This window comes from Rhinolophus hipposideros (genome assembly GCF_964194185.1).
Source record: "Rhinolophus hipposideros genome assembly, chromosome: 1".
Taxonomy (NCBI): domain Eukaryota; kingdom Metazoa; phylum Chordata; class Mammalia; order Chiroptera; family Rhinolophidae; genus Rhinolophus; species Rhinolophus hipposideros.
The window spans coordinates 51,754,814-51,775,747 of NC_138047.1; the positions used below are offsets into that span (position 1 = coordinate 51,754,814).

The window sequence follows — 20,934 nt, forward strand, 5'->3', positions numbered from 1 at the left end:
GACTGTCCTCTGGTCAGGCATGGCGGAGAGGATTCATCTCACACATCATCTCTGACTGATGATAGCGGCTGCTCTGAGAGCAACCAAGTTCAGGCTCAGCAGGAGTGAATGTGATGATGTGTAAGTGATGTCTGCCCCGGGTGCTGGTAGTGGGAGTGGTATGGACAGCATTCCTGCCACATATCTGCCTTTCCTTTTGTTGGCAACGGGGATTGCTGTGCCCTGGGTCTTTCCGACCCCTGCACAACATCATGTTGTTATCCTGCAGGTAGACGCTGGTCAAAGATAACCACACTGATGTAGGACCCCCCGGGAAATTCTACAGCTACTCAAAAAACCCAAAACTCATTCTAACCAGAGAACAGAATAAAAAAAGAAGCAAGTCAAGGCAGATGAGAGATACTAACTTGGCTTTGATCTACAGGTCTTCTGTTCTGACAAATGTGATTAGATAAATGTGGCAGTTTCTCTCTATCCTTCATTCCCTTCCTCCCTGTCACCATCTCATTTTCTCCAGGTTCTCTTTTACGACGAAACTAGGTTAGTTATTACTTAGAATCATAATCCATTCATCTGTAATACAAGTTGATTTTCTGATGCCCTGCCCCTGTATTAAAGTGAGGCTAAAAGGGCTCTATTATTTTCCTCTTGTTCTTTTATTGGCTGTTTCCTAGAATGTAGGTAATCTTTGTGTCTCATTACTGAAGGTACCTAATTAACCGAAGTAACATAGGCAGAACTGCTGGATTTTTTTCTTTCCTACCGTGTATATTTTCAACATATAGGGGCTATTAAGCCCAATATCTTTGAGAGCGTTCTTTATTAGAAGCTAGGCAGGTTTTGCAAGTAAGAACCAGCAATTTTTAAACTAATTTAAGCCTTGTATTTTCGCTACTATAATGATCATCACCATCCTGCTTTTTAGGTGAGGAATTTGAGACACAGAGCAATTAATTAACTTGTCTTAGGTCACACCACAAGTAAGTAGCCCAATTTGGATTCAAACCCTGGTAGTTTGGCTCCAGAGTCTATACTTTCAATTTCAATGCAATGCTGTGTCTTGTGTTTAGCTCATTTAACCATTAGATCAAAAGTTATGGGGAAAAGAATGAATTCTTGACGTGATTCATTAGGGAGACTCTCACTCTGCGTATCTTTATGTTAAGAATGATGTTAGAAATTGGGAAGGGTATTTGCTGGCCACAGAGGATGCCCCCTCCCACAGGTCAATATTTACAAAATTGTTATGGCCTCCTACTTCTAATTCCTGGAAAAGCTTAGGGGAACAACTGAGGAAAGAAACTGAAAAGAGTAGCAAGCTAGCTAATGACACACGATTCTGGAATTTTATCCCAAAGGGATTGTTATACTGCTTGCTCAGAGGCTGTATTTAATAAATAAGACAATTTAGGAAAGGTGCTTAAACATGGTGCCTCTGGGAAGACCCAGAGGTAACGTTACATCCTTCTTCCATTCCATTTTGCAGAAGTCACAGCTGAGTTGCTGTCTGATATGAAGTGAGTCGTGTTTTCCTAATTTGAGAATGCCAGACTAGAGTAATGCTCTGTGGCTTTGAGCCGAGCCAAGATGTGTGCTGTCTGTGCAGGGGATTCGGTTATTTCCGCTTGAGAAACATTCATTCTCCTTAGGATAGAGGTGGGGATATACCCATATCCTATGTTTTAGAAATGGACAAAATGTTGATTCTCTAAATGTAGACTCTTCACTTCAAAAAGCTAGTTCTAATTCAGGGATCTTTGATGTTGAATGTTGATGAACATCAATCAAATTTGTTATAGTCAGTTTCACAACCACTATGATCAATAACTAACTATATTTTTAGTAGTGTGAACATTATACAGGATCCTTAGAAGTATTATCCAGATTCCAAATTTTGCCTATGATTTCTAACTCTCCCATCATTTTTTTTTTTCATGCCTCTCCTGATCTTCTAAAATAATTATACATCCTATTTCTTGACTGGAAAGACATTGTAAATGTTTTTACACAAAGTCCTGGAACTTTAGAATTTTTTTCCTCCCAGTTATACTAAGAAATTTCAAATCCATTTTTTTATAATTATAGAAGTAAAACATTGTATCCTGAATTAATAATATGTGTTCAATTACCTTATTTTAATATTTTGCAAGCACAGTTCATAGATACTTTTGTTTGTTGGTTTATGTACTAGTTCATTTTTTCACTTTACTAATTAATTAATTAATTACTTACTTAATGTTTGTTTCCCTTCCTTGCATGTCAACTTGATAGCAACATGGCTCTTTTTGTCAAGTTCTTTGCTTTATTTTCAGAGCCTGAAACAAAGCCTATTTAGAGCATAGACAGTACTCAAATATATGCTGAATGAATATAGGAATGAATTGTACACACTTCAGAATTGATAGAAAAATGAAAGGAAAAAATAGAAGCCCTAGAAATAAGCATTTAAAAGATACAAGCAGTCTTTACTTTGCATAGTAGTGCAGGACCATAAAAATAACTATGCAAGCTGAAATTATGCAAAACAATCATAATAATCAATAGGAGTAGTTACTATTATTCTTTGACCTTTAAAAAATTTTGTCAAGTCATTAAAATTGTTCCTGCTGTTGGCTATAAAGTCATTGGGAAATGAAAACATATAGTAAAACTGATATTTATTTATTTACTCTAATTTAAAACATTAGAGACATTAAGATTAAAGAGACAGATTTTTCTTTTTAAATCTCATCAGTAGTTTGAATATGTAGTACTTGTTTTCTTGCTGTAGTACAACTAATGAAATGGAGCAAACATCTTTTCTATGCCCAAATTGTCATACTTCTCTGTAAGTTTGGATCAGCTTCCAACATTTTATCCTTTGTGCTTTCCATGTCAATAAATGTCTCTGAGAGTTCCTTTAATGTGTAGGTTTTTTGTTTTTCAAGTGTCATTTCTTCTGGAATTTTGCTATCATTTTCGTACAACCACTTTCCTTATTTACGTTAATGAATGCCTTCACTAAGTTCCTTCACTATGTATTTAGTCTGTCAAATGGCCAATGGCAGCGTTTTCTACATTGCCATGATCAGCTAGGGCTTCCAGAACTCCATTTACATTTGACTACAGATTTCACTTCCGGTGTCATCACTTTTTATTTCTGTAGTGTAATCTTTGTTGGCTGCAACTCCCTCTTGTGATTATCAGTGTTGTATGAATTTATCATGGGGAGATAAGAAAGCAACACAACTACACACTTTACTGTCTGTCCATGAAGAACTGGATAACAAATGTGTAGTGATCAATTACTGACAGACTTTGAAAGACTCATTGTGATTGGTCACTGATCATGAGGCACATGTTATTTACATAGTAATTGTGGACTAAAGAGGTAGCAGTGAAGTCTGTACTTTATGCAATTTCTCATAGTTAATATACCATGCTAACTAAAATTTGTACTGTGTTGTTAGGGGACTAGTGCTATTTAACTAAACTGTGGTAACTGAAATTCACACATATTGGAACCCTGCAAAGTGAGGGCTCCCTCGATTCCAGACTAGTGTTTGTGTGTGTGTGTGTGTGTGTTTCTTTCTTTATTGGAGTGCAATTACTTTATGCTTTATGCATATGACTTTGCAATTTTATTTATTTAATGTTATATGGTATACATCAAAAAACCAATAATTTTGACTTCATGTTTTATGACTATATGGTATTTTATTGAATAGTTATGCTGTAGTTTTTTAACCAGTCCTCCTTTTTGGACATTTAGGCTTTTTCTATTTTTCTCAGTAATAAACAATGCTGCAGTGGTCACCTCTTCTTGTAGCTGAGTCTTTGAGATAATGACTATTATTTATTGGAAATGAATGTCCTGTGATAGAATTACTGGCTCACAGGATACATATATTTTTAAAACGTTTCTGTATCCTTCAAAATTTCAGAGAAGTGTTCCCATTTATGCTCCAACCAGTGACAATAAATTTCCTAAACCCTTGCTAATATTGGACATTATCGTTCTTTTTAATTTTGCAATTTTAATAGATAAAACATGTATCTTATTTTAATAGTTTTGATTACTAGTTAGGTTGAATGTTTTTCATGGGTTTATTTGTAGTAAATATATTTTTAGCTATGTAATTTTATTCTTGTCCTGTATTATAGTAGTTTTCAGATTATAAGGATTTTCTTGTTATTTATTTATTTATTTTGGTTGAGTACATGTATTCCTACATATTTATGTGCATATATACATATACATATTTACATATGTATGTGTATGTATATATATGTATGTATATATCTGCATATAAGTAAGTAAAACTAAGAATGTTATATACATATAAATGCAATCCAGGTACACAGATACATACTTATGTGTGTATATGTACATGTATATAACTGTGTACCTGGATTACATTTATATGTATATAACATTCTTAGTTTTACTTAGGGATTATAAAGAGTATCTGTGGACCTTAGTTTTGTAACATGACTATCAGTTTCCAAATGCTATCCTTTTTTTTTTTAAAGAAAAAAAGAATGGGAAAATAACCCATGAACTGGAGAAGATGCTAGTTAATTTTTCATTACATTATTTTCAGGAGATGGGGTCAAAAGGAGCTAGTAGGGCATTCAATTATGTGCTTCAGTGTGGTGAAAAAACTTTTTTTCCTCAGGTGTACAATATTTTACTTGGACTTGTTTTTCAAATGCACTGAAGTGTGACTAAACATTTTTGGGTACTGCCATTATGTAAAGAAGAGGCCCCATCTTGTTAAATATTATTTCATCAACTTTGTAGTTAGCCAGTTATGGGCAGTGAGGAGCCTGTGAGGGCATGGGCATTGGACAGAGGGAGGGTGTGTAGGAGGTGGGCACCTGGGGGAAACTCAGGATTGGGGTGCTCTGTTGCCCCCTCCCACTGTTGTAGGAAAACTGATTGGCTCAAGCTGGTTTCTGTCTAATAATTTTGGATGGGTCATAAGTGGAGAAGGAGGGAAAGTCATGTGGTTGGACCTCAGCTCATCTGAGGGCTAAAGGTTCTTTGTCATATACCGCACAGAACTAGAGCATTGTCCTTTTGGAGAGTGGTGGGGCGCTGAGATACAGTTTAAAACCAAAGGAAGAGAGAAGGGCTTTGATTTTTCATCTTTAGGTTGGGGAAAAGAGAGGCTCAGCAAGGAAGATGTCCACTGAAAATATGGATGGGAAGCCCAACAGCGTTGGGGACAGAGAAAGAGCTTGGAGCTACAGTTTCCTCAGGGTTGTGCAGCCAGTGTTTAATCACAGTATTTTCACTTCTGCAGTCTCTCCCGCCGCAGAGCGCATCCGATTCATCTTGGGCGAGGAGGATGACAGCCCAGCACCCCCTCAGCTCTTCACTGAGCTGGACGAGCTGCTGGCCGTGGATGGGCAGGAGATGGAGTGGAAGGAGACCGCAAGGTGAGGCATGGCCGGCTGTGTGCAGTACTTACCTGTGGCAACAAGTGTGGGGCAAGAGAGTTGAGTCTGTTGAGTGAGCACCTTTCTCTAACCTTAGCATTTTGCAAAACTGGTGAGCATGATGTTGGCTGGGTTAAGGAGTCAAACAATTATTTTTCTTCTCTTTTACATTGACGTGGATGCACGAGACCCTTTATTTTACTATTGGAGCATTGTTTCATGGATCCGTATTGTTATAATTTTAACCTGAATAAAGAATTAGTAGTAAATCTCCATTCGTATGCTATTTAATAGTGAAATATTTTGGAAAGAAACTCAAGTACCCAAACAAGATAGCCTAGAGATACGTATCCATAGTCTCCACATGTCAAGGTATGTTGTGAGATCATGTCCGATTTATTCCCCATTCCATTAGGAGAAGGTTGCAAAGACAGAGCCTTTCTTTTTTTCCTTCTTTCTACATATATATTTAGTTATATATTCCATACTAAATCTGCTATGGCATGTAACAATTATATAATATAAAGACTTTGATATAATGCAGTTATTGGCATTTCATTTTCATCATTACATGAAGATTCAATGTATTTCACTTTCACAAACAGAATATTATTAAGATATGCCTTTTATCTTTTATAGGCGGTAATGTACTTCAAATCAATTAAATTGAACCAGTGTTTTTTTGAATGCATAGAATGTGTTGCATACTGTTTTTAGGTACTGGGAATACACAAGTGAATATTTTCATTCTTTGCTCTTTTAGGGCCTCTTTTCATGATACGGTAATAGTCACTTATTCCATTTCTTGGCACCAATAACCTGGATATTAAAAGTCTTCCATAAAGTACAGTTTTAGTTCATAAAACATCTTCCCAAAGAAGGATTTTGAAGCAAAAACTTTTACTGGTATCTTGATTTCATTCTTTCTTTTCCTTCTCACGGGAAAAAAAAAATGGAGTGGGAATTGTAGACTCATACTGGTGCAGCCTGAATTAAGTGTTGGGGAGATTTTGGCCTAGTCTTTGCTTTGTTGCTAACTAGCTGTTTATCTTTGGACGAGTCATGTAATCATGTAGTCTCCCTGAGCTTGAGTTTTCTAGTCTATACAATGAGGCTCATATTGGGTCGCATCCTCTCTAACATGCATATCTGACGGCTTTTAAAATCCCTTCCCTGTGTGTATACTGTTGTAGTCAGCAGTGACTAGAAGAGCTACTTTAATTCTTATTTTTATCTAAAAATTCTGTGTGAGTACCTATGTAGAGTAGAATTCAGATACGGCATTCTGTTTTTCTTTTATTCAAATAAAGACTACACTTTATTTTATGTGACCCCTGGTCCCAGAAATGTGGACAGATCACAGTTCGCTCTATAGGTAATTCAACGTTGAAAGAGATGGGCACAGTATTTTCCTTTAAGTTTCTTAAAGGAGTAAGATGGTCTTGAATACTTTACCATCCTTAAAGACTTTATTTCCTTGTGAATGTGTGTCATTTGGGTGATATCATCAGTCTCTGAGAGACTATACTGCTGGAGAAGAAGTGTGGTGAGAGGACGCCATGTGTTGGGGGTGGGGGAAGCTGTCCAGGAAGAAACATATGTATAGTCTACACTCTATAACTTCTCCTATACAGGACTTGTCACAATTACTATTAATTAAGCATATATGTGGTATTATTGTTTCTGTTTTTTCTCCCTGATTACACTAATTCCTCTGAAGGCAGGGACCACCATGTGTGTTTTTCACTATTGTATTACCAGTGCCTTGCTATGCATGGATACGTGATAAGTGCTGAATAAAATTTTTTGCAGGTGATTAATTGAGAACTGATTGCCTTAGAAACAGCATACACATAATACTTTCTTAGAAATATTACTTGACCAAATTTGGAGTTCTGTAATAATCCACCTGTCTCTGATTGATGGACAGCTGAATGCCAGTCTCAAGGTACCCAGTACATCATTGATAATGCTCAGAAGAGGACCTACATTTGATGTTTCAAACTAATTCATTAATATGCTATGCCATCTGCATTTAGTTTTCTAGCCCAGACTTCTTGCTTTATTTGGTAGGAAACAAATAATTGAATGACTAATCGGCATCTCAAAACAACATGTGTAGAACTGAACTTCTGATTTACCCACTTCAGATAATACTCCTACAGAGTTCCCTCCCCACCACAATGGATAACTCCATTTTTCTTGTTGCTCAAGTCAGAAACATTGGAGTCTTCTTTGACTCCTGTCTTTCTCTACACCCCTTACTTGATCCCTTGGTGAATCCTATCTGTTTTACCCTCAAAGATGTATTCAGAATCTCACCATATCTCATATTCAGTACCACCACCACCATGGTCCAATATCCCCATTATCTCTCACCTAGATTACTGCAAAAGCTTCTTCATTAGACCACCTCTCTGCACCTGCCCTTGTCTCCCCCATGATCTGTCCACCGTGATCTCTTTGACCTTGTCTACTTCTCTACCTCTTGTTCGCTCTGCTTCAGCCTCCCTGGCCAGTCATGTTCCTGTGCCAGGGACTTGGCCCTTCTGTCTGAAATGCTCTCCCTGCCACAGCCCCACAGTTTCCTACATGGCTCATGTTTTTTTACCCCCTTCAGGTCTTTATTCAAGTACGACCTTCTCAGTGACTGCCCTTTCTACAATGGAAATCTTCTCCCAACACTCTCTGTCCCCTTTCCTCCATCATTTATGTCCTTAGTACTTCGCAGCATTGAGCATATCATACCTCTCATCCTTTCTTCCCAATAAAATCAAAACTCCATTCATGAAGGCAGGAATTTTTGGGTTGTTTTGTTCACTACTGTAGTCCTAGTACCTACAAGCACCCGGCACACAATCCATAGTCAAGAAATATGTTTCAATAGAATGAATGGAGAAATTGAACCTTGATTTTTAGTTTGTTGCTCCACTTACATCCTGCTGGGAGGTTTGGAGGGGATTGTACCTCAGGAAGTGATTCAGATTTTCAGTGAATTTTACTTCCTGCAACATACTCTGCTTCAGAATGTTTTTGCAGTAATTTTTGACTGCCATTTATGATGTCCCATTTCCAGACATGATAGGGAATCCCCTCCCTGCCCCGCCATGGAAAGCTCTGAAACCTACCAGACTAATAAAAAAGTGTAGTGCTTAGAAGGTATTTGCTTTATATATGAAAAATGCAGCATAAATAGTTTTCTGGCTAACTTAAAAAAATTGAGAATTTTTTTGATTTTTTTTGTGTGTGAAAACCTCAATTAACAGACTATTTTGTTCCATAGAGAACTAACCCGCCAGACTTCTCCTGCTTAATGTAGTTTGTATTATAAGCCCGTATCCCCACAGAACACAATCCTACCCCTATTAAACTCTCCCTTTTAATGTTTAATACCTTTGATTGACTAATGATTTGATTTTAACAAGAATATCCTATATTGAATCTTAGCATTACTGCAGTTTCAGTCCTACTTCAGGAGTCCAGGTTTGCCCTGTGTCTCAAAAAATAAAGAGAATGACTTCAGTAGTAGGAAAAATATCCCCATTTAGGTCTTGGAAAGCACAGTAGTCAGGTAAAACTATGAACAAGGGAAGCCTTTATTTAGGTGAATTTTGAAGTACAGCTATTTCTACCACTCTCTTTTCTTCACTTCTTTTTCCTGCTCTTCCCTTTCTTAAAAATTAGAACTTTGAATTTTCACTGGCTCTTCCAACATAGAGCACAAGTCGAAGACTGTGCAAAGGGTAGAATGATCAGACCTGAGAAGTGTACATGGTCAGTGGAATGCAGAGAACACTCTTTTAAGGAGTAGTCCTAAGTGTTAGGTCATTAGAATATTGACATTTAGTAAGGTAGCAGTAATTATAATAGACTATTCGGTATCAGGGAAGAAGCTTATGTTCCTCATTAACAATTTCTAGATAGCTAGGCATTAGTTAGTGGATTCGTGAAGCAAACTGGTAAACGAATAAGTCATGGTCCAGCTTTGGTGATGGCCCAAAGCCAGGAAGAAGGGCTACCACTACCCCCTGCTACTCCCAAACTCTTTATTTATTTCAGTCAGTGATGTCTGTGCAAAAATCGTTATTGGCTTTCACTTTCCCTTCAGCAACTGTTCAGATGGGCAATGTTGAAAGAGGTGAACTGTTATGAGACTATATGTTAAAGATCACTTCCCCAATGTGATTCACATTTTACTGCCAAACAAGGAACTCCATCACAAGTTTCAACAAACACAGCAAGCCAAAAAAAAGGAAAAGGGTATTGATGTTTCACTTTTAATGGAACAGCACAATGGAACAACCATTTGTCTTTCTGCTCTGCACACTGACCTGACATACCCCTGGGCAACCTGGTTCCAGGGCCTGGCCATCAAACACAGACACGTGCACTTACTCTGGAGGTTTGGAGAAGGACCACTGTCTTCGCAATCTCCACTGACCTCTATCTTTCCTCTACTGGATTACTTTGGAAAATTCCATTCAGACCATGTTTATTTTTTTGGTAAGAAAAAGGCTGAAGGAAAATTAGTTTAATCACTTGTGTAATTATATGTAGCTACAAAATACATATAACTTTTACGACAACATACACAGAACTTTATGTAACTTTTATATAACTTTTATAAATATGCATACATATAACTTTATAACCTTTATACATTCACATAACTTTTATATAACATTTATAACAACATACATATAACTTTTGCAATAACTTTCACAGTTGATCTAAAAATTTAAGAATTCTTCTTAAAAACATCTTTTATGCCAGATACACACTAGCACTGGCTGCTTTTTTATATGTGATGAGGTACTTATTAGTTAGCAAGAAATTTTATCATCATTTCGATAGTTTTATGAAGTTGGAGTATAATCTAGGGTGAAGGTCATTTCTATTTTCCACATTAAAACTGGCATGTTTTTAAGTTAGAGGTCTTGTCTTTTCTTAATTATATTTAATCATATGATTGGAAAATTGCAAAATTCAGTGATTCCCAGTGGGCCTTCTGTTTCTTCAACAAGTGAGTTGAAATACTGTTTGGCTGGCAGTCACTCAAAGTGTGTTAAACTTCAGTGTACTTTATCATTATTCTTCTAAGACCTTGGAATAAATAAACTTCACCTAATAAACTACTCTTCCAAGGTTACAACAGTTTTATAATTGCAAGCATTTGAAAAGCCAACTTCTGAAATTAATTTTCCTGTAACATGTCAAGTACCAAGCAGAAGGAAAAGTAGGAAACTTACTGCTAATATATGGTTATTCCTAGTTATTATGAAGAGAGAGAGTGGCTTTTAGTACATTTTACAGTAAGAATGTCTGGTGTTTTTTTTTTTAAATAATTGCATGGTTCTGAAGCACCTTTACAAATTCATTGGCACTCAGATAGCTGAACTTTGGTACCTTGGCCTTAGCCTTTTCTTTAATGGGTTCTGGTTTGAGTTGAGTAGTTTTCAGTTTTTTGTTTTCAAATTTGTCCTTGATATGTGAGGATAGACATAGCATGTATACAGTTTCTGAAATGAAACTACCTGCAAATAATCTGTTTAAATGGTCAAACCATTACTTTATGCCTGAATGCAAGTGTTGGAAGTATAATCAGTTCCTTAAACAATTACATCAATATATTTTAAAGGAATTGTATAGTCACTATGCCAGAGCTTCCTTTATGCCCGTAGCTTTGATGATATGACATGATCACAGCATTCAGTATTTACTGAACTCAAAGTGAAATAGATGCTAAATGGAACTACGAGATAATACTGATCACTTAGGAACGTGGATTCTAAGAACCTGGTAGTTTGAGACTATATTTCCATTCCTTTATTGTTAAATCTTGACCTAAAGAGCTGCTGTATTCCAGGAGGGTGAGTAACGAATGCTATCCCATAAATCCAAACTAGTTAAGATTTATGATTTCTAAATGTGCTTTTAAGACTTGTTCAAAGTCATATTGAAGTCCAGTCAGGTTGCCTAAAATATAAACTGTGGAGAGGAATGAAATATAAGATCCATCAGAAAAAATGCAATGGTTTTGCTCCTTTAAAAAAATATTAAACTTACGATTTTTGGACATTTGAGGATAATGGTAGAAAAGAGCCCTTGTCCCATACTGTACGTAAATGAGCCTTAGTTTTATTTTAAGAAATGGATTTGGCAAAACTGATTTATGGCAACTGATAGAAAGGGGGTTCATTTAGTAAAGATAAGCAGGGAGTGAAGGCTGTATAAAACACTCCCCTTTGCTGAGTTTCTAGTTGGCCCTTGTCATTCATCTTGGGCTTAAATTTATGATCAAAGATTCTATCCCTCACCTAATAAGAATACTCTTAGGACTAAAAACAAGGAGTCACTATTCACAGATGCCATAATTATATGTAACCCTGTCTTGGTTTCATATACTGTGGAATCTTCTATCTTCTAAAACCTTATCTTGAGCAATAAATTATAATATCAAAGGTAAATAAGATTCATATACGAGTTACCCACAAATATGGTTAGTGACTCTGTGAGCAAGTGTGAAAAAATAATATACCTGAAGTTAACCAATGAAATATATGCTCCATAAAATGATTACTGTCGAAATAAACCCCAATTACCTTTTATCATTTTGGAAAATCCATAGAATTTTACGAGTGTGATGTAAAATTGACATTTCCCCTCCACTTCTATTTCTTTGGTTCTAATACCACGCAAAGAGAAGAACTAATTTACACACACACACACACACACACACACACAGAATATTAAGGGTCTTCCATTCTTTTTGAAATGTTTTGCAACAACTTTGTAGAAATGAACAAGGTCCAGCTCTGAAGTTTTAAAACTTTGGTGGTGATGTTGGCATTTTAGCTTGTGAGGAAAACGTAAAAACCTCCACTGCCTACATTTTTTTGGAATATAGAGGAAAGGAAGAGGGTCTTAGAATTGCGGGTGAGGTTGGGAATAAGGTTGCCATTGACATGTGGGTGTTTCCTGACAGGGCGAGGCTTCCTGAGAGGGGTAATGGAGGGAGACTTTTTGAATATGGCCAAAATACTTCTGAATCACATGAGTGTTGGGCTTGATTAAAATTCTAAATTTTCTTTGACACTGTGGCTGATCTCTTGATCTATTTTTACTCCCGGTTCTGCTAATGGGTTTTTTCTTCCCTCCTCTGGGGGTGGTGAGTGGTCTATAAATAATACCTCATGTAGAACTTCCTCTGATCTCTGCCCTTTGTTCTCATCTGTAGTGAGCTAGGTGAGTGTTTACCTTTTCTAGGAAAACATTTTTCAATCATTAAACCTTTGGGTGAAGAATGTAGAAAAACAATTTTTTTCAATCCCACTGTTGATCTTTTCAGAAGGTTTGAAGTGGGGGAAACATTTTTCTTTGGGTCGTAATGAATAGCAAAATGATGATGCTTTCCTTTTCTTTTTTTAACCAGTATAAGAAGAGTCTATATGTGTAATATGTGGGACATAAAAATTGTCAAATGTGTTTTGCCTTTATTTCCATTAAACTTTTGAAAATTGATATATATTGCTAAGCTATCAAAATATCTAGGAGTCTTAGAAAGAAGAAGCTATGAAAGAAGGTTGTTTGCTCCAATACTAAGGATGCTAGAAGATCTGTTATTTCAGAATAGATGTGTTGCTCATTGAGCTTGCATATTTTTAAACACATGTGGAACCAGACTTTAAGGGGGAACATGTGTCATCTGAGGAATATATGTTAAAGTAAGACATAGCAACATATGCTGACCCTCTTTAGGCATTAAAGGGAAATTATATATTCATTTGACCACTTCATAGACTGTGCCTTTCAAATATTTAAAGTAAATATTGTTTCATAACTGATATTTCATCTTATATAAATCTGCCTTGTGGAGACACAACAGAATTCTCACAATGGTGGCTATTACACATTGTAAGCTCTACCTACAAGGAGAATTTTGTAATGCATATTTTTTCGACCTTATTTAAAAGATTTAGTTAAAAAATTGTTCTTAAGGTTTTCATGGTTACATATAGATAGATATAGAACCAAGAGTGCTTTGGTTCCTTTTGGTTTGTTTTCTTTCTCTCTAATATTAGGGAAAGGAACAGTCTAGTTCTTCTATTTAGTGTGTTTATAAATATAGGTAACACAATTAATGATATAAATAAGCTTTTAAGACTCCACAAAAGGAGATGTTTTGGAAGTACTAGTGCGGGTGGAAATGGAAGGGTTGATGTTGCTATTTCCAAGAAGGTTAAAACACTTTTAATTGCTATTCACTAATTTCATGTTTCTAGGTGGATTAAGTTTGAAGAAAAGGTGGAACAGGGTGGGGAGAGATGGAGCAAGCCCCACGTGGCCACATTATCCCTTCACAGTTTATTTGAGCTGAGGACGTGTATGGAGAAAGGATCCATTATGCTTGACAGGGAAGCTTCTTCTCTCCCACAGTTGGTGGGTAAGTATGTTGTTTTAAGTTCCTATCATTTTTACAGCTTTTCCTGCCTATCCATGAGTCTCCATCAAAGCAAATGACTTCTAGTATAAGCAGAGTCGAATATTCTAGAACATTTATTCTTTTTATCTTCTTATGTTATAAAATTAGTAGGATTTATTGCAGAAAATTTGGAAAATACAGACAAATATTGAGAAAAAAATTTAAAAAGTCATCCATTATACCTCTCTCCAGTCAGTCATTATTGACATTTTGGCGTATTTCCATTCAGTTTTGTTTCTCAGTCTTCTTTCTTGTGCTTCTTATTTTCTATGTTATTTTTTAAAAATTAAAATTTGGATCGTATTGTATGTGTACATATTTGTATTCATTTTTTTCACTGATTAGCATAAAGTTAATATTTTAAATAAAGGTGCCTCCTACCCCCACTCATCCTTGGCGATATTGGACTGCAAGTCTAGACACTAGATTACTCTTTGATCTTAGACATTGCACTGAACTCTGGGCCTCAGTTTTGTCATCTGTAAAATAGGGTTTAAATCCTTTACAGGAAGGAAAATAGTCTAGTTCCTGGGTTAGGGCTGATTTCGTAGATGGAAGTCAAGCTCCCTTAACTGTTTGTAGAGAAAAGTCATGTGGGGGCAAGCAGTCAGCAGAACATGGGTTAGTGGCTGAGTCAGGTCACTTGGTGCTGAGTATCATTTGTGCAACCACCTACAAGTCACTGAACCTCATGGTGCAGGGTGGCTTTGGCATCTTTTGCAACAATTAGTGTTGTGTAGTAGTGCATGTTAACTCACCATGTCGAACAGCTTGGGCACACACCACTACATTCCAAACAATAGTAATTGTTTTCATTTTCTGCCAGGGCTGGTCTAAGCTGCCTTATTACTGTTCAGATCTCGGTGCGTTGACCAACAGCACAGGTGGGGTGTTCATTGAGCACACCCCGAGAAACAGGGGCAGTCACTCTGATTGTTACTCCTAGGAAGATTCCATAACCTGGTTATTCCATAACCAGGTGACCACTGGACCTGCTTGGATGACTGCCCTTTCCCAAGGGGTCTGGAGGGTGCCTACCTTGGGACTGTGGAGAATTGGATATGGATCATGGCTCTGCAGAAAGTGACCAGTGTAAAGTTCCTGTGTAATTTCAGACTTACTGCAAAATTTCTTTGACTGTCTGTAGACAAAAGACTTGTCTATGGCATCTGTGTGTTTATAGAAAATGGGGAGGCTATAGCATTTGTATTGAAGAAAATTAGTCAAAGGAGGCATATATCTAGCTGATGTATATGTATTCAGTTCTTCAGAGAACTTGTTAGATTTGGGAAGAAGCCCCACACTTGTCATGCATCTGAGGTACTTAAGGTGCAAATGGGGAAGAGAGAAAGACTAAGGTGGTGATGCTAGGTGGACAGAATTAATTCTTGCGTTTATTCAGCAGTGGAGTGTAAGCTTCTACAATGTGCCAGACACTGTTCCAGGCCCTGGAATTAGGTTTGCAAATCTATCACTTTGTAAATGGGTAAGTTACAAATCCATATCCACATAGGTAGTCAGAAAGTAATGTAGGAAATACTATGTAGAATTTTTCATTTTTGACAAGGCAGGTAAGGCTGAAATGGACAGTTGATAGATCGTGAGAGCTCTTGGATTATTGTACCAAGGGAAGGTGCAATCCATCTGCAAAGACAGAAGCAAATGGAAGGAATGGTTTTCTGGGTGGTTTTTTCCACTGAGTTTGTTTCATTTGGTAAAGGCTGCAAGAGAGATTTTTATCTAAAAAAATATCATGGTTAGCAAATATCAGTCCAGTTTTTGAGTGACAATTGCATTTACTGTCTACTTGGACATTAAGAACTAATCTGGAGCAAAGACGTCTGAAATCATACAAGTCGAGAAAAATATTATCAGATACATAAATGCAGGGTAAAATGGAAATTAACCTTGTGACTTGGCAACGTATAGGCAATCTAGGAGGAGAATATGTGTTGTGGTTTAAAGGTCACCAGAAAGGTTCCTATTAAAAAAAAAAAAAGTCTCTCTATAGGCCACAGGCCATTGTTACTGCCTGAAATTCTACCATTTGGAGATTTCATTGCACTGAGCCCAGGGTTTGTCCTCTATTAAAATATACATTCTGCCCGACAGAGGTCATATATGGATTCCATGAGATGCAGAGTGGTGTCATAGAAAGAATGGTGGATTTAAATTTGGAGGGGGTTTAATTAATGCCTACCCCTACTAGCATGTATGACTATGGGATGTACAAGCAATTACTTTTTAACAGTCTCAGGTTACTCATCTGTAAAAGTAGGATGAGGGTGGACCTTTCATGGTGGTTGTGAGAATTAAATGAGGAGGACATTAGGTGTTACTGTTACATACTTACACGACTATCCCAGTATAAATGAGTTTATGCACATCTTTCTACGTGGCACCTCGCAGAGGGCTGAGTGTAGACTCAGTCAAGTAGAGAGATGCTTTGGTACTTCATGAGCAGGAGAAAAGTTTCTGAAAGGTGTAGTAGATGGAGCTGGAAACAATTTAACAGCTTCTTTGCTATACCTGGAGCTGTTCCAACAAGGGTGACAAAAGTTAAAGTTGAATATATCCTTGGACTTTTCTGTAAAACTGTCTTTGGGTTCTTCATCACCAGAAAGAGCCATCCTTTGGAACTTCAGGTCTTTAGCAAATAACTGGCCCTTTATATGCAGTAGAAGACAGAACCCCCCATTATATTGGAGACTCGTTAGTCAATGGCCAACGAGATAGGTTCTTCTATGTATTACACTTAAGAAAGGTTCTCCAAGCATTCTGTGTTCTCACTTTAATTTTCCATTACTTGTTCTCCATTATTAGCTGTGAACTTTTTCTGTAACCTCATGCATTTACTTTAAAAATTGTCATTAAATTTTAAAATTAGACACCACTAGGTCACTGAGGTATCATCACCCAGTAATATGTTTGTTCTACAGTCCCGGCGGCAAACAGGAGTGAGCCAGTGCTGTCATTGTGGAGTTGATAATATAGAAAAACAATTTAGAGGCAAATAAAGAGGCCAAAAAGAAAAAAAAATTCACAAGGAAAAGAAAGAAAGAAAGAAAAAAGGGACCAGATTTGCAGGAGTGTGAGGAGAAGAACATGATTGAGAGAGTGTGACTGGCTGAAAAGAAATACTTAAAAGTCCTCTGACAGAATATAAACCTTGAAGTGGGTTAAAAACCACGAAGGAAAAGAAAAAAAAAAAAGCCCTTATTTCATTTTAAGTGACAGGAGATGGCATGGTAACTTGGAGTTATTGTCATCATTTGATTATCAAGACAATTCTTTTTTAGGAGAGGATGAAGTGGAGTTGTTTTGTCTTGAATTGTGCTGATAATTCAGAGTTGAGAATTACGTATAGCTGTCTTAAGATACATCTCTCAACTCCAGTGTCATCTCAACATAGCAGAAGAAACAGTAGTAATAACGAGAGTGATTATGTCAAACAAACAATAGGAAGATTTTTATCCTTTTTTGCTACTCCTTCTTAGTGGCCTGCCTCTGAGAGGCATCCCTTGGCTACAGGTGCAAAGGTCCTCTGTCACGATCAGTGGGTGACTGTTTAAGCAGGTGTTACATCTCACACTTGCAGAAAAAAATTCAGCCTAAGTCTGATTTCTTCTCAGGAGCTCCCCTTGTTTTCTTCATGAAGAACACCTTCTTAATACTAATAGAAAAATTTGCCTTTAAAATATTTAAAGGATAAATCATCATTTTCATGGATTATTTTAGTAGCTTTATTATTACTATCATCATTATAATTCTACATTTAAAGAGTGTCATTCTCAAGTGAAGCCAACTACATCGGAATTTACCTCCCCATCTAAGTTAAAAAAAAATTATAAGCCATTTCAGGTATTTTATAATGATGGGAAATAGATTAGGAAAATGTAGCTCTATTTTTGGAGTTCTCATTTTTATATTTAAAGGCGTTCCTGAGCTGTGGCTGTTGGCAGATGTGTTAGTCAAGTCATTTCTTGCTTTTTACACCTTTTGTATTTTCAAAACGGTAATCTATTTTTTTATCACAAATCTATGTTCATTTTTAAACAATCCAGGAAAATATAACATACAAAAATCAGAATACCATAAATCTGTTCTTTTAGGACTATCCTCCCAGCAGTTTCTCTGTACATCTGTTGACACATATGAAATTTATTTTACAACATGGTTTCATCCTGTAGCACTTTAATTGACCTTTTAAAACTTAAAGACATAAAATGAATTATCTTTTCGTGTCATTAAATATAAATATAAAATATTTAATACTATATTACTGGGCATTTAAGTTGCCTTCAGTTTTTACGGTAAAGAAAAGTGAGCATTTTTATGATGCTTCTGTGAACTGCTGATTTCCTTAATATGGATTTCTAATGGTGAAATATGCAAAGGGCTTGAACGTAATGAAGGGTTTTGTTATATGGTTGCTAAGTCCTTCAGGAAAGGTTGTGCTCGTTCTGCTGTTCTCGGCAGTACGTGGATTGCCTGTTGCACACGTCCTTCACATCATTGGGGATTAGTCTTTTAATTTTTGCCACTTTTTAGATTAACAGATATCTCATAATTGGTTATATTTGCATAATTTGTTTAAATTGTCTGTTAGTCTTGAAGTTGACTATATCTTGGGTCTTTGTATTTCTCTTAAGAATGTTTGTCATCTTTGGCCTTTTTTCTGTTGCATGGCCATCTTTCTGTTGGTTTGCACAAATTCTGCATATAGCAATTTTTTTTTTGGTCTAGAGCTTCTTTTTTAAATAAAGAAAAATACTGTGTGGTACGGAAAAAGATCTAAGTGAAGAATCAGAAAACCTGCTTTTATTTGGGACATTTTGCTCTAATTAAGCTGTTTGTCAGCAAGTCTCCTCTCTTGCCCTCTGTTTCCTCATCTGTATAACAAGACCTTGAACTTGATGGCTCCTGGAGATTCCTTTCAGCTCTGCTATCATCTAGAGTTGGTACATTCCCAAGTGGTAGTGTCTGTGGGATTTTGAACACTGAAGGCTTAATTTCAGTGTAGCTGTGAAATGTTACTGCCCCCTGAGTTTCCTTGAAAGGATTTGTAGTTTATGTGTAAAGAGATCCCTGCACTGTGGGCCATTTTTATGGAAACTTAATGAAGGGCATTAGCCACACAGATGTTTTGACCTGTTCTAACTGGTGATTTCCAGGCATTAGTAATAGAGGGCCGGCTGTGCATATATATGGATCAGTTTGAGATGACAGGGGAGAAAAAGAACAGAGGGAGGCTCTGCCAGGAAGGGTAGATAAGAAACACTTTAATCCACAACCTTGGAATTAGAGTAGGAGTTTGGTAACACAGCAGATATGCTGGGACTGTTTATTTTTGTGGTTCTTCTGTAAAATGAAGTTTCCACATTGAGCGATACTTAAAGGGAATGTAGAGGGGTTGTGTCAGTAGCACCTATTTATTTTACTGTGGAACAGGGAGTTAATTGTATTACAGGATCAGTTAAAAATACTCAGAGCTAATGGCCACTGTCAAACCTCAACATTCCTATGGGAGAAACTCTTCCTGCCATGCCCAGGCTCCCTACTAAGTGGTCCAGCAGTAAGGGACATTTATGACATCTGTGTAAGGCATGTGGTAGAAAATTCTGGATTCACTCTCTGCTTGGTTCCCAAATAGTTGATTGCACACTGTGTAAATCGTTAGTTTCTAGCCGTGCCTCATGAGGCCAGTTCTGAGTGCTTGCTGTATCAGGATGAACTTCTGAGAGGTGCCACCATGCCCAAGCAAAGCCTCTGGCGTATTTGTAAATTCTCTTTACAAAAGGATGGGAATGCTTGAGAGATGCTCTTATCCTACCAGCGCCTGTCAATTTTCTTGTCAGACTTTTATAAAAGGAGAGCTTTTGTTTTCTTCTCCGCTTTTGGACACTGAGAAATTTGCCCAAGAGGAAGTTATTGATGTGCTAGATGCACTTGAACAGGTAGGCATGGGGTACACTGCTCGGGGCTTGTGACGGGGACAAAAGCTGTACCTGCATGCAGTGAGGTAGCATCCTGCCATTGCCTGTCTTGCACAGGTTTTGTGACATTTTGTCCTGAACCCTGCTTTGGGCAGAGGAAATGTCGACCTGGGATGTGACAGTGAGGTAGGGTGCACCAGGTTACATTCATGCCATACTGTTGCATACATTGTATGCTGACTTGTGAGAAAAAGGATTTCCTGTTTTCTATTAGGCTCCACCTTCAGCAGAGCCACCCATGGAGCAATTTCTATGAAACACAGCCATCTTTTCTAGTTAAAATCATTCTTCAAAAAAGAGCTAATAGAAATTTTAATATTTTTAATAGTAAGACTAAGATACTAAAATTTCATAGAAAATTCAGGTCAAGTTATACTTTAAAATGACTAATGGTTTATATTAGAAAGGCTTTCGTTGGATCTAAAAGAAGAATAACCCTCCCTTCTTAGAAAAGACGAAGGCATAATTTTATAGTTTAATCTTTCTTTTATTGGATTAATTGGTGTTCAAATAACCCGATATAGGGAAAGGTACTGTTTTCCTTTACTTGGTCCTATTATAAGGAAAAAACAACATTACAGAAGAATTTGAGGAAATAGATTAAAAAAATCAGTAATGTCACTACTTTAAATTTTATATATTCTCAAGTTTTTTTCATATCATTTATATTTCTGGCACACTTGATATAGCATACATGAAATTTTATAATCTTTTTTCTCATAATTGAAAAATGTAAATTACTAACTTATTGTGCTACTCATAAAAGAATGTGATTTATGTGAATTCAGTATTAACTGGACTTGGAAAAAACGAGCAAGACAATTTTTCTCTAAAACTATAATTGCTGTAATATTTATAATTCTCTCATTAATTAATGCCAGTGTCATTGTTTCTTTACCCTTCACGTAAAGTGGGAAGTTGGAAATTTGGAAAATAGTATATTGATATTAAATTTGAGAATGACATCTATAAAGTTAGAGTGAAAAATTAACTTTATGGTCTTCTGACTGAGTTTTTGTTTTTGTTTTGTTT

General features: G+C 36.7%; 1 protein-coding gene across 8 annotated transcripts in view; it reads left to right on the top strand.

Annotated features, from left to right (window-relative positions):
- The window catches only part of SLC4A4 (solute carrier family 4 member 4), a 340,077-nt gene that overhangs the window by 137,734 nt on the left and 181,409 nt on the right, over window positions 1-20,934 (top strand). For all 8 annotated transcript variants that reach the window (XM_081050644.1, XM_081050643.1, XM_081050641.1 and 5 more), the window contains 2 exons: window positions 5,289-5,424; window positions 13,707-13,867. In XM_081050644.1, the coding sequence (XP_080906770.1) occupies window positions 5,289-5,424; window positions 13,707-13,867 (297 nt within the window). The remainder of the gene's footprint in view (window positions 1-5,288; window positions 5,425-13,706; window positions 13,868-20,934) is intronic.